This window comes from Phocoena phocoena, chromosome 20 (genome assembly GCF_963924675.1).
Source record: "Phocoena phocoena chromosome 20, mPhoPho1.1, whole genome shotgun sequence".
Taxonomy (NCBI): domain Eukaryota; kingdom Metazoa; phylum Chordata; class Mammalia; order Artiodactyla; family Phocoenidae; genus Phocoena; species Phocoena phocoena.
Window position 1 is genome coordinate 5,461,350 of NC_089238.1, and position 15,620 is coordinate 5,476,969.

General features: G+C 41.7%; 1 protein-coding gene and 1 pseudogene across 1 annotated transcript in view; one reads left to right on the forward strand and one right to left on the reverse strand.

Annotated features, from left to right (window-relative positions):
* The window catches only part of LOC136140808 (zinc finger protein 350-like), a 30,100-nt gene extending 28,799 nt beyond the window's left edge, over nucleotides 1–1,301 (reverse strand). Inside the window, exon 1 of the mRNA XM_065898972.1 lies at nucleotides 1,287–1,301. Coding sequence (XP_065755044.1) covers nucleotides 1,287–1,301 — 15 coding nt within the window. The remainder of the gene's footprint in view (nucleotides 1–1,286) is intronic.
* Nucleotides 1–15,620, forward strand: part of LOC136140962 (zinc finger protein 850-like) — a 397,037-nt pseudogene that overhangs the window by 188,799 nt on the left and 192,618 nt on the right.

Here is a 15,620-nt window from a genome sequence, read left to right on the forward strand (position 1 = left end):
AGCCTAATAAAATACTAGGATTCAACTAACTGTAACTGTGTAGTCAGTCATCCATCCATTTATCATGAGCCATTTCTTTTTTTTTTTTGGCCATGTTGCGTGGCTTGTGGGATCTTATTTCCCCAACCAGGGATCGAACCTGTGCTCCCTACAGTAGAAGCACAGAGTCTTAACCACTGGACCACCAGTGAAGTCCCTCACAGACGTTTCTATAATATGTAGAAGTTAAATCTTCTTGTTAACCTAGAAAACACCACATTCATACATATATATGTGTGTATATATATGTATGGGACAAACATATATGCCAGTGGAATCGGGATGACTGTGTCTTTAGAGCCAGTCAATCAGAATCTTCTGGGAAGCAACTCAAGAAGCCAGAATTATAAGAAACTAAATGTTTAATAAGCATGTTTAAAGTGTATGAAGAAGAAACTTATTTTTTGATATGTGTACTTTGTTATGATTTCAGCCTTTAAATATATTCTTAAGTCAGTTGTGTAATGAACAAAAATAAATGCAATATATTGATTTTGCCAGGAAATAAACTGCCAGGAATTCCCTGGCAGTCCAGTAGTTAGGACTCCACACTTCCACTGCAGGGGGTACCAGTTCCAACCCTGGTCAGGGAACTAAGATCTGCAAGCCATGTGGTGTGGGGAAAAAAAAAGAAAGAAAAGAAAAGAAAACTGTAGATTAAGAATTCAGATTTGGGGACTTCCCTGGTGGCACAGTGGTTAAGAATCTGCCTGTCAATGCAGGGAACACAGGTTTGAGCCCTGGTCCGGGAAGATCCCACATGCTGCGGAGCAGCTAAGCCTGTGTGCCACAACTACTGAGCCTGCACTCCAGAGCCCGCTAGCCACAACTACTGAGCCCGCGTGCCACAACTACTGCAGCTCGTGCACCTAGAGCCCGTGCTCTGCAACAGAGAAGCCACCGCAATGAGAAGCCCGCATGCAGCAACGAAGACCCAACGCAGCCAAAAATAAATACACAAATAAATAAATCAATTAATTAAAAAGAAAGAATTCGGATTCAAACATGGAAATCAAGAGTCAGACATACTGCAAAGCCTGAGAAAACAGTCCCCATAGAACTGCTCTCCCTTCAGACACCGGCTGCAGTTTCTGGGGTCCCCTGGATCACCCTCAATTCAGAAGCAGGCTACAAAGACACCCAGGGTCCCCAAGACACCCTTACATGCAATAATTACCTAGAATGACTCACACAACTAACAAACCCATACGGGAACAAAGGAAAGAATAAAACAAACCAAAAGTCACCTGGGCCTGGATCATTTTCTTCTGTTTTCTGAAAACAGCTGGCAACAAGGAGGCTCTGTCGCTGTGTCTTCTGGATCTGCTCTAAATTCTGTTCTGTCTTCAATCAAGCATGTCCCCAGTAATGCTGATACCAAATCCTGTAACTTCTTCCTCCTTCTACTGATTCTTTTGCTCCTGGGGAGTCAGGACCTGTGGTTTGAGGAGAAAATTCAAGCTGAGGGTACATTTCCTCTGGGCCCAGATGCTAACGCTGCTCCTGGGCGCTCACCTTAGCCCAATGCCCACAGCATTGCCGAGTGTCCCCAGAAAATTGTTGCCCCAGAAGACTTTATTCCTCTGGCCAAAAAGCCTAAGCTTCTGACTGTGGTGGGGGTATTCCTTTATTCCATGAAGTTGAAGTGCCGTGACTGTCAAAGGAGATGAGGGAAACAAGATCCATCCCAGCAGCAGCCCTCAGGAGCAGGAGAATCTCAGGCAGCTCAATTATACAAAACAGACCATACGGGAGGAGAGGCGCTGGGCACTGCTTTCCTTTAAACCGTGTGCGCTCAGGAACCTCCTCAAGCGTTTTTATACACCCTGTGAGTACACACACTTCAGTTTGAAAACCAATGTACTGGGCAAACCAGAAGCATTCTCTTATTAAGCAATGATGATAATACCTTAGGCGGTTTAAGATACATTTTTTAAAAGTACACAATATTGTAAATAAATTGGAAACTGGTAAATAAAGTTGAGATGCTTAAGACCCCTGTCAGAGAAGAGTGTAAAAGTACTAATCAACGTAAACATTTGACAAAGAAAGCTTCCATGCTGTATGTAATTTCTAGTGTCATGGTGAAAACTGACAATTGTCTCAAAGTACATAATTTCCAACCTAATGGAAGGGGGAAACAGAATGAGAAGAAATTCATTCAAAACAAGGCAAAAAAAGAGAAGAAGGAATAGAGAACTAGTGGGGCCAATACAGTACACTTAGATGACTATTTTAAAACAAAACATACTAAGAATTATATTCAGTATAAATAGAACAAGGAATCTAGTTAATTACGCAAAACCCAAAAACATGCTACTCTAGGTGACATGTATGAAACATAATGATATGGAAAGCTAGAGAATAAAAGGTTAGAAAAAGATAAACCATGGAAAGAGTAACCACAGACACTCTGGTGTATTCTCAGACAAAATGGACCAGAAAGCCCAAAAATTACTACAGAGAAAGAAAAATGCTTGCTAGTAAGAGGTTCAATTCAGCACATTATAGAAATTTGCAATTTCTATGCACCTAATAATATTGCTTTGAAATATATACAGCAAAAATGGACCTAAAAAACCAAGAAGAAATAAATCCAGACTGGACCCAAAAAGCCAAGAAGAAATAAATCCAAACTAACGGTTGAAGACTTAACACGCTTATCCCATTAACTGACAGAACAAATAGGTCACCAACAAACAAAGTTTATAAACAAAATCATTTTGAAGAATATAAAAAATATATGATAAGTAGGAATACTGACAGAAATTTTAACAGACTTAAATAAATGGAATGATGAACTATGAATACGATTCAGAAAACCAAGCATTTTAAAGACGTCATGTCAACCCACGCACCTATGGTCAATTAATCTATGACAAAGGAGGCAAGAATATATAATGGAAAAAAGACAGTCTTTCAATAAGTGGTGCTGGGAAAACTAGATACTACATGTAGAAGAATGAAATTAGAACATTCTCTAACACCATACACAAAAATGAACTCAAAATGGATCAAAGACCTAAATGTAAGGCCGGACACTATAAAACTCTTAGAGGAAAATACAGGCAGCACACTCTGTCATAAGTTGCAGCAATATATTTTTTGATCCACCTCCTAGAGTAAAGAAAATAAAAACAAAAATAAACAAATGGGACCTAGTAAGACTTAAAAGTGTCTGCACAGCAAAGGAAGCCATAATCAAAAAGAAAAGACAATCCACAGAATGGGAGAAAATATTTGCAAACCAAGTGACCAACAAGGGATTAATCTCCAAAATATACAAACAGCTCATGCAGCTCTATGTCAAAAAAAAAAAAACCCCAAACAACATAATCAAAAAATGGGCAGGGGCATCCCTGGTGGCACAGTGGTTGAGAGTCCGCCTGCCGATGCAGGGGACACGGGTTCGTGCCCTGGTCTAGGAAGATCCCACATGCCACAGAGCGGCTAGGCCCGTGAGCCATGGCCGCTGACCCTGCGCGTCCGGAGCCTGTGCTCCACAAAGGGAGAGGCCACAACAGTGAGAGGCCCGCATACCGCAAAAAAAAAAAAAAAGGGCAGAATGGGACTTCCTGGTGGTGCAGTGGTTAAGAATCCACCTGCCAGTTTAGGGGACACAGGTTCGATCCCTGGTCTGGGAAGATACCACGTGTTGCGGAGCAACTAAGCCCGTGCACCAGAACTACTAAGCTTGCGCTCTAGAGCCTGTGAGCCACAACTACTGAGCCTGTGTGCCACAACTACTGAAGCCCACGCACATAGACCTGTGCTCCACAAGAAGAGAAGCCACCGCAATGAGAAGCCCGTGCACCACAACAAAGAGTAGCCACTGCTCACTGCACCACTCGCTGCAACCAGAGAAAGCCTGTGCGCAGCAATGAAGACCCAACGCGACCAAAAATAAATAAATAAGTTGGAAAAAAATCAGTGTATTTTAAAAAAATGGGCAGAAGATCTAAATAGACATTTCTCCAAAGAAGACATACAGATGGCCAAAAAGCACATGAAAAGATGCACAACATCACTAGTTATCAGAGAAATGCAAATCAAAACTGCAATGAGGTATCACCTCACACTGGTCAGAATGGCCATCATCAAAAATTCTACAAACAATAAAAGCTGGAGAAGGTGTGGTGAAAAGGGAACCCTCCTACACTGTTGGTGGTAATATAAATTGGTACAACCACTATGGAGAACAACAGTATGTTCTCTTTTTAGATTTTTTTAAGAGAACAACCATGTGACCCAGCAATCCCACTCCTGGGCATATATCCAGAAAAAACCATAATACAAAAAGATACACGCACCCCAATGTTCATTGCAGCACTATTTACAATAGCCAAGACATGGAAGCAACCCAAATGTCCATTGACAGTGGCACGCATAAAGATGTGGTACATAGATACAACGGAATAGTACTAAGCCATGAAAAAGAAGGAAATAATGCCATTTGCAGCAACATGGATGGACTTAGAGATTATCATACTGAGTGAAGTAAGGCAGACAGAGAAAGACAAGTACCATATTATATCACTCATATGTGGAATCTAATTTTTAAAAAATGATACAAATGAACTTATTTACAAAACAGAAACACACTCACAGATTTTGAAAACAAATTTATGGTTACCAAAGGAGAAACATAGAAGGGAGGGATAAATTAGGAGCTTGGGATTAACATACACACACTACTATATATAAAATAGATAACCAACAAGGACCTACTGTATAGCACAGGGAACTCAACTCAGTATTCTGTGACAACCTATATGGGAAAAGAATCTGAAAAAGGATGAATATATGTATATGTATAACTGAATCACCTTGTTGTACCCCTGAAACTAATACAACATTGTAAATCAACTGTACTCCAATAAAACTTTTTTAAAAATAAAAAATAAAAATAAAGATGTCATGTTTCCCATATATATATATAAAACCAATGAAACCTCAATCAAAATCCTAAGCTGATAACTATATCCATCTATCAATTTTGAGGACTTAAAATTACTTTAGTTATGACAGTACAATATTAGTACAATGATAGACAAATGGAACAAAATCAAATGCTTATAAACAGCCATGCATATATAGAGACTTGATAACAAAAGTAGCATTACAGAGAAGAGGGTAAGGATGTTTCTTTTTAAAAATGGTGCTTGGGGGGCTTCCCTGGTGGAGCAGTGGTTGGGAGTCCGCCTGCCGATCCAGGGGACGCAGGTTTGTGCCCCGGTCCGGGAGGATCCCGCGTGCCGCGGAGCGGCTGGGCCCGTGAGCCATGGCTGCTGAGCCTGCGTGTCCGGAGCCTGTGCTCCACAATGGGAGAGGCCACAACAGTGGGAGGCCAGCAAACTCAAAAAAAAAAAAAAAAAAATGAAGCACACCATAATGCAAATTATATATTCCTTCCGCTGGAGGAACTGGATAGCCACTTCGGAAAACATTTTGGCATCATCCATTTAGGCTGAAGTTATACACATCCTAAGACACAGAAATCTCACTCTGAGTATACATCTAAGTTATATATCTATCCCCCACTAAAATAAGGACACATTTGAACCAGAAGATATGTACAAGAATTTTCACAGCAACATTATTCATAACAACCCAAACTGCAAGCATTACAAGTTTAATTAATAGTAGAAAAAACTGACATATATTCAAACTATGGAATGCTATTAAAAAACAACCTTTACCCAGCTTGCAAGCTAAGAATACTTTCTACATTTTCAAAGGACTGTAAAACAAAACCAAAAAGCAACGTGAGAGACCTTCTGTGTCCTGCAACTCCTAAAATGTTTACTGTATAGATATTCATACAATATGTTTGCCTGACCCTTGTTATAGAGGGAAAAAAACAAACAAACAAAAGCAAAAAACTAAACAAAACAAAACCACAAAAAAACCTCTGTGCAAAAGCATGAATAATTCTTTAAAATACTGAGTAAAAGAAGACTGACAGTTAAAAAAAATCTGTATAGTAACACTGACATGTAGTTAAAAATAGGCACAACTAAATAAAATATAATGATTAGGAATGATTAATTTTTTATATGATACAACTATAAAGAAAAGACTTAAACTGCTTGGTATCTCGAACCGGATGGTAATTACCTTTGAGTGTGAAGATGTAATATAATTGCGAAGTGGCTCACAGAACACCACTGGGGTGCTGGCAGTGTTCTGTTTCTCAAGCTGGGCAATAATTTTATACTGATTAACTTGTAGATCTTTTAAATTAACAAATAAGTGAGGACTTCCCTGGTGGTGCAGTGGTTAAGATTCTGTGCTCCCAATGCAGGAGGCCTGGGTTCCATCCATGTTCAGGGAACTAGATCCCACACGCATGCTGCAACTAAGAGTTTGCATGCCACAACTAAGGAGCCCGTGAGCCACAACTAACGAGCCCACCTGCTGCAACTAAGACCCAGTGCAACCAAAATAAATATTAAAAAATATATAAATGGAAGAGTTGAAAAAGCCTGTTCTTTACACAGAGAACAGATTTGTGGTTGCCCTAGAGGAGGGAGACTAGAAGAGGGATGGATTGGGAGTTTGGGATTAGCAAATGCAAACTATTATACATAGAATAAATAAACAACAAGGTGCTGCTGTATAGCACAGGGGACTATATTATCCTGTGATAAACCATAATGGAAAAGAATATGAAAAAGAATGTATATATGTATCACTGAATCACTTTGCTGTACAGCAGAAATTAACACAACATTGTAAATCAATTATACTTCAATAAAATAAACTTTTTGAAAAAGCCTGTTCTTTAAAAAGACCAACAACACATATCCATTTGTAGTGAGATAGAAAGAAACCTGGTGCAAATAAAAAAATATAAGGAATTAATAGGGGACATAACTCAGATAAAATAGACATTTTTTTTGCCCTGAAAGAATACAATGAATATTTTTATTTCATTAAATTTGAAATCTTGGATGAACTCATAATTTTATGATCCTTCCATCCTGGAAACATGTTAACTCCAGACCATCTAGCAGGTGAATTTTAGGGTAGGCAACAGGAAGGACACAGATGTCCACTACCACCCCATTCACTTTCCTCCTTTGTACTGGAGAGTAGAGACAATGCACTGAGACAAGAATGAATTATAAACATTAGAAACTGGACAGAAAATTAAGGTTATATTCAGACAACATCATCATCGACATGGAAAAAGAGACACAAGGAATTACTTACGTAAAAGACAAAACGTTCCTCCCATAAATCCCAAGCAGATTTTCACATATACTGCTGGCTAGAACTGCACTATATACCTAAGCTCATTTCATACTAATTGATCACAAGAAACGGGAACTGAAACCATCATGATTAACTAAGACCAACCAGTACTGGCATATGGGTCACCCTACCAGAAGGATGGATAACTAAAAACAGAGATTCTATTAGCAAAGAAGGAGGGAATGTTTGTCAGGCAAAAAAAGCAACAGTGTCCACTGCTATATATTAAGTGGTGAGTGCAGGCGTTGGCAAACATTTTCTACAAAGTGATAGATACTATACATTTCTACTTTGAAGGTTAAGATCTGTCACAACGTTTCAATTCTGCCTTCTCATTGCGAAAGCAGCCATAGACGATACGTAACAGACGGGTGTGGCTGGATTAGTCCCTCGGTCTGCAGTTACTCATCCCCCTGGATAAAAGCCTAAAGAGCAGAAGGTTTCGAACTCCTGTCCTGGGTTGCACCACCTTCCTTCCCAGCGGTGGAGGCTGGAACCTCAACGAAACCACCAGCCAGGCGTCCAAAGCTTCAGCCCTCGCAAGCCTCTTTGTACCACAGACACTACACACTTCTTTATTCATCCGAAACCTGGACCAGACATCCCCACGTGATGCCCGTCCACCCTGGCCTCAAATCACTGAGCCCCATATTAATTCCCAAACCTGAAGCTGTTACCATCGTAAATACCACCTGCATCCTTTACAGAATGATCCGCAAAGACCCCCATACCTTGCCAGTCAGGACACCGTCGCTGATCTCTACAGATTCTTAACCGTTTTAACGACTCCCCACCAAAGCAGCCCAACCACAGATAGACGTGCCAGACTCTGCTGGTTCCTCCCAAATACCTCCACCTTGGCGTTTCCCACCAGACCCTCCAATAATTCCGTGAGTCCACACTACACCATTTGCACCCTGTAGGAGTCACGTCACGCTGTCACAGACACACCTCTCATGAGAAAACACACACACACACACACACACACACACACACACACACACAAAACTTCAAGGGACAAATGCACACACTGACCCGATTTTCCCCAGCCCACAAGGAGAGTCTAAACGTAACCTTCCGCGAACCGCTTCTACTTCTGGACCCGTCGCCCAGATTTTTCGCCTGCCTACGGCGGCCGAAGACGGTCTGAGGCGTTTCAAGAAAGGCGGATGAGCGGATTCCGGTATTTCCCAGAGAGACAATATGTCTGCGCCCAGCTCTCCGCGGCCCCACGGGGCGGCCATGTTGGGACACCTGACGTACAGAAGGCCAAGGGGCGAGTTTGGGGCCGGGAGCCCTGGATGGTCCGGCAGGTGAGAAGGCACTGATGATATCTCATTTCCTGGCACTTCGACTCTTCAGAAAATTCGCAGATTTTCAGAGACTCGAGGTCTGCGAGGCAAATATGGAGCTACCTAAACTGTGTTCGACGGACTGGGCAGGAAAGTAATATTACCGCGGCCTTTATTTTACACCTTGTATTAAAAAAGTAGGAGGACGGGTTTCCAAATGGACCAAGAGTTCCGCTGTCGATATAGCAGCAGAGAACGAATTCCCGGAAAGAGAAACAGCAATAAATCCAGTAATCGGACATCCCCAGAAAGCTTTGGAGGACCATATCTTGCAGGAAGTGGCTTTTAGGACAGAATACGATTTCGAGAAACAGGCACAGTATGGCACAGGTCATCAGGTCCAGAAGAAACGAACTGCTGGGATGAAGCCTAAATTTTGACTGGGATTAGAGCCTCGGGGAAAGGCCACTAAAAATGAGGCCAGTAAAGGTCTGGAGCCAATGAAAAAGGCACAACCACAATCGAGAGTCCAAAAGTGTTAAGATCAATAGCTATTTGGTCAAGACACTAAGATACTTCCATGGGGGTAAGTCTTCTCAACAAAAGAGGCTGGGATAATTGTATACCTATTGGCAGAAAAATAACTTAAGACCCATAACTCTAAGCATACACAAAAGTTAACTGGAAATAGATCACAGACCTAAATATAAGAGGTAAAAGTATGAAACTTAGGAGACAATCTCCATGGACCTAAGTTTAAGTTAGCCAAAGAGTTCTGCAGCAAGATAATAAAGGTTGAGACATAAAAGAAAAAATAATAAATTGGACTTAATTAAAATGAAAAACTTTTGTATTTTTAAGCACAACTTTAAGAAAAGTAATGAGTGGAGTCACAGATTGGGAGAAAGTATTGACACATTTAACATGTGATAAAAGGACTTATATTCAGAATAAAGAGTTCTCAAAACTCAACAATTCAACTATCCAGTTACTTTTCTTTTTATATAGAATTTTATTTTATCTTATTTTAATTTTAATTGGAGTATAGTTGCTTTACAGTATCGTGTTTACACTGTACAGCAAGGTGAATCAGCTATATGTATACATATATCCCCTGGTTTTTGGATTTCCTTCTCATTTAGGTCACAACAGAGCATTGAGTAGAGTTCCCTACGCTATACGGTAGATTCTCATTATATCCAGTTTACTTTTTGGGGTTACAAAAATTTCTAAATATTGGATCATGGTGATGGCACAACTCTATAAACTTGCTAAATGTCATTGTATTATATACCCTTACTACTGGTAAGTGTTATATGTAAATTATGACCATAAAGCTGTTAAAATGAATTGCTGTTCTATACTACAAAATTTATAGGGTATGAATATTTTTTAAAACACAACTAAAATTGCAAAATTATAAGCTACCTGGATTAAAAATAAATGGAGAGATCTGGGACATACAAGAAAAACAGTACAACAAATCTTGTAGTGATAATGTAAGAATCTGGATAATGAGAGGATCATAATATAAACTGAACATAACTGAATCAGTTACATTTTTCAAGTATACCCACTTTAATGCATAACTTTTATATGTGACTCCAGTTACCATCCTATTATACTATTACAGCCATATTATTGCACCTGTGATATTATTACAGCCACGTAATATTAATTATATATATACAAGAACATTTTATAATATGGAAATGTTTATAATAAGAGATTAAGTGATGAAACTAGATCAAACCTTTTTTTTTTTTTTTTTTTTTTTAATTTACTGGCTGGGGCGCTAGTTCCTGGACCAGGGAGCAAACCCAAAACCCCTGTATTGGAAGGACAGAGTCCTAACCACTGGTCTGCAAGGGAAGTCCCTAGATCAAACCTATTTTTTACTACTTTATTGAGATATAATTGATATAGATTATACCTATTTTATTTTTTAAATATTTATTTTCTTTTATTTTTTTGGGAGGGGTTGGATCGGGTCTTAGCTGTGACATGCGGAATCTTTGTTGAGGCACGTGGGACATTTTGTTGTGGTGCGCACGCTTCTTTCTTGTTGTGGCATGTGGGTTTTCTCTCTCTAGTTGTGGCACGCGGGCTTAGTTGCCCCATGACATGTGGGATCTTAGTTCCCCTACCAGGAATTGAACCCATGTCCCCTGCATTGGAAGGTGGATTCTTTACCACTGGACCACCAAGGAAGTCCTGATTATACCTATTTTAAATAAACTTTTATTTGGAGAAAATATTAGATTTACACAAAAGTCACAAAGTACTACAAAGAGTGCACATATACCTTCATTTGACTTCCTCTCATGTGAATATTTTATATAACCATGGTACATTTGTCAAATTGAGATATTAACATTGGTATGACACAAGTAAATTACAGATTCTATTTGGATTTCACAAAGTTTTCCACTACTGTCCTTTTCCTGTCTCAGGATTCAAACCAGGGAAGAATACTGCCTTTAAAAATCAGGTTTCTTTGAATTCTTCTGCTCCATGACCATTCCTCGGTCTTTTCTTTTTCATGTCCTCAATTATTTTGAGGAGTACTGGTCAGGTTTTTTTTTTTTTTTGGCTGCGTTGGGTCTTCATTGGTGTGCGTGGGCTTTCTCTAGTTATGGCGAGCGGGGGCTACTCTTGGCTGCGGGGGGCAGGCTTCTTATTACGGTGGCTTCTCTTATTGCAGAGCACAGGCTCTAGGCACGTGCGCTTCAGTAGTTGCAGCACACTGACTCAGTAGTTGCGGCACGCAGGCTTTTTTAGAAGTTGTGGCACGTGGGCTCAGTAGTTGTGGCTCGTGAGCTCAGTAGTTGTGGCTCACGGGCTCTAGAGCACAGGCTCAGTAGTTGTGGTGCACGGGCTTAGTTTCTTCGTGGCATGTGGGGTCTTCCTGGACCAGGGATTGAACCCGTGTCCCCTGCATTGGCAGGCAGATTCCCAACCACTGCACCACCAGGGAGTTCCAGGTATTTTGTATATTGACCTTCTCTTCCTCATTAAACAGGGGTTATGCATTTTGGAAAAGACACCTCTGAATTGAAGTCCCTTTCTAATATCATATCTAGGGGTATAGAAAATCAAAGTGGCAAAATTGTTCTACTGGAAAAGGTAATATTTGCCACTGAAAATAGCAAAACAATTTCTGACCAAAAAGAACCATCATATAGAGCTATTATCAACAGATTTCAAGACTTATAGACCTTTAATAGTATTGGTGAAAGGACAAACACATAGATCAATGGAACAGAGAGATCCCAGAAAAAGACCCACATAAGTCAAGTATATTCAAGTGTTTGATGGAGGTACAAAGGTTATTCAAAGGAGAAAGACAGACTTTTCAGGGAATTCCCTGGTGGTCCAGTGCTTAAGAACCCGCCTTCCAATGCAGCAGACGTGGGTTTGATCCCTGGTTGGGGAACTAAGATACCACATGCCATGGGGCAACTAAGCCCACACGCCTCAACTAGAGAGCCTGCGTGCTGCAAACTACAGAGCGCACACGCTCTGAAGCCCGTGCCCACAACGAAGAGCCCATGCGCCACAACTAATACCTGACTCAGCCAAAAATAAATTAAAAAATAGACTTTTTAACAAATGATGCAGGAACACTTAGTGGTCCATTGGCAAAAAAAAAAAAAGGATCTCAAAAGCATCTCAACACTTTCATCCCATAAGTCCTATACTGGTAAAGCACTGATACCCAGAACATAGAAAGAATCCTTAAAAGTCAAAAATAAGGGACTTCCCTGGTGGCGCAGTGGTTAAGCACCTGCCAATGCAGGGTACACGGGTTCGAGCCCTGGCCCAGGAAGATCCCACATGCTGCGGAGCAACTAAGTCCATGCACCACAACTACCGAGCCTGTGCTCTAGAGCCCACGAGCCACAAATCCTGAGCCCACGTGCCACAACTCCTGAAGCCTGCATGCCTAGAGCCCGTGCCCCACAACAAGAAATGCCACTGCAATGAGAAGCCCACACACCACAAGGAAGAGTAGCCCCTGCTCATCTCAACTAGAGAAAGCCTGCGCGCAGCAACGAAGACCCAACCCAGCCAAAAATAAATTAAAAATAAATAAATTTATTTTTTAAAAAGTCAACAATAAGAAACCCCAATTTTAAAAATGGGCAAAGACTTTGAACAGACACTTGATCAAAGATAACAGATGGCAAACAAGCATATGAAAAAATGGTCTACATCATTTGTTATTAGGGAGATGCAAATTAAAACAGCTATATGAGGGCTTCCCTGGTGGTGCAGTTGTTGAGAGTCCGCCTGCCAATGCAGGGTACACCGGTTCGTGCCCCAGTCTGGGAGGATCCCACATGCTGCGGAGCAGCTAGGCCCGTGAGCCATGGCCGCTGAGCCTGCGCGTCCGGAGCCTGTGCTCTGCAACAGGAGAGGCCACAACAGTGAGAGGCCTGCATACCGCAAAAAACAAAACAAACCAAAAAACAGCTATATGATACAAATACCCAACTATCAGACTTGCTGAAATTCAAAAACCTGAAAATATGAAATACTGGTTATAAGATGAAATAACGTGAACTTTTATTATTTGCAAGACACAATGCAAAAAATACAGCCTAGAAGATAGCTAGATTCTTGAATGTATGTTTATACAGATGATCCCAGGTTTTAGAACGGTAGTCTGAAAAAAATTTTTTTTCAATAAAATGGCTCTCATTGAGGAGTAGAATTCAGGAAAATGGTTGTTCTTACTTGTGTCAAACAAATCTGAAAGGAAATGTCCAACAGTAAATTTTGCAGTAAAATGAACAAATATCCTGTCTTTATTCCACCACTTGACCACGGTGCATTATTCTGATTTTTGTGGGGACAATGAGAAGAGTGTATGTAGGAGACAAATTTTTAACAGGAACCTTGGGGAAGGATCCAAACGTTGAGCCTCTAACTTCCCGACTCCTGTGCTCTCAAACACAGACAAACTCTGTACTCCCTAAACAACACTAACCTCAAATTGAATCTGAAATTTACCACAGACACTCTTTCCCATTGACACTCCTCCCCCAATTCCAGGCTTCTCCATATCATGAGCTGGATATTAAATCGCTAACCTAGGGGAGAGGCAGTGCTCATTGGTTTTACACCTTCCATCCAGTTTTCAATTACCGAATCTTGCAGACCTAACATATAGACCCTAAACCCTGACCAACAGGACCTTCAATCATTAAACACTTCAGATTAAGCCTTAATTTAAGGCTCCATCACTAACGCCCAGATTCCTCAGTGACTCAACCCAAATAGACCCCAAACACAGTCATTGACACGCATTCCTCTTCACCGACCCCAAAGGCCCCTCACTGGGGATCCTCACCCAGAATCAGGCTCAGCATATCTTGAGCCTCTGAAGACTCCTCTGGAAGCTGCCAAAGGCTGAACCCGGTCTAAAACCACTTCTGATTGTGATGTGTTCTCCCTGAAGTGCTTCTGTAGCTGTTGCTAGGGAAGCCAAGCGCCTGGGAGGAGTGTGTCTGGCGAGGGCTCTGGGTTAGCTTCAGAAGTCCGAGTTCTGGCCGTTCACAGGTCCTATGACATCACATGGCTCCATGACCTCACAGAGGTTTTGGCATTTAGGACGGGAGCAGCTTTAACGGCTGCTATCACTTGGCTGGGTGGGAAGACACAGAAATGTCTTATGGGCACCCCACTGCCTTCCTGTCTTTGCAAGAAATGGTCACAGGCATAGAGCTAAATTAAATTTTCAGAGGCCGGCACCTATCCAAGGCCAACGTGGTATGAGATGCATTTCAGTCATCAGTTTCGGCAAAACCAGCAAACTGATGGTGCCCTTGAACCCTTAGGCAGGAATACCTTGGGTACGGCCAGTTGCATGAACTCTGATATTCTTGTGGCAGAAAGGATGTGCAGAGAGCTTCTGGATGGATCCAAGGTTGAATTTACTTGAGGTCTATAGTGGAAAAATCCATAGTTGTATTTCTTTTACTCGTGCTACTGCCACACTTGCAACACTTCTGACACGTCTGTCACCAAATATCGGGGGTGGGGCATTTAACCACACCAAGCAATTCTTCACTACACCAACTGGGTCCTTAACTGTGACTCAGTTCTAACACTGTCTACTTGGAGATAGTGTCAGATCCCACAGGTTAAGGGCTCAGTCCCATAAGACTGCTTCCACCCCACTTCAGATGTCAATCACACGCAGCAAGTGCCCAAGTTACCTACAACTTGTCTGACTTGGCTACAAACCGGAGATTCCCAAAACCTCTTCTTTGGGTTCAATTAGTTTTGCTAAATGGCTGACAGAACTCAGGGAAACACTTGCGTTTATCAGTTTATTAAAGGATATGATAAAGGATACAGATGAACAGCTAAATGACAAAAATAGGGCGAGATGTGGGAGGGTCCCAAGCACAGGAGCTTCTGTCCCTGTGCTGTGGTGTGTTACTCTCCCCATACCTGAATGTGTTCACCGATGTAGAAGCTCTCCAAAGTTCCTACTATTGGGATTTCATGGAGACTTCCTTACATAGGCAGGATTAATTAGTAACTCCAGTTCTATCTCCTCTCCCTTCTCTGGAAGATGGGGAGTGGGCTGAAAATTCCAAGCTTCTAATCATGGCTGGATCTCTCTGGTGACCAACCCCCATCCAGGAGCCCACCCAGAATCACATCAATAGAGTAAGAGATGCTCCACACACTCTTATGTAGAAATTTACAAGGGTTTCAGAAGCTCTGTGCCAGAAACCAGGGGCAGAGACCAATATGTCTATTTTCTACAATTTCACAAGGTCAAACAGTCAACCTCAAAAGGATACATCCTAAATGATTTTTTTTTTGCAGTACGCGGGCCTCTCACTGCTGTGGCCTCTCCCGTTGCGGAGCACAGGCTCCGGACGCGCAGGCTCAGCGGCCATGGCTCACGGGCCCAGCCGCTCCGCGGCACGTGGGATCTTCCCGGAATGGGGCACGAACCCTTGTCCTCTGCATCAGCAGGCGGACTCTCAACCACTGCGCCACCAGGGAGGC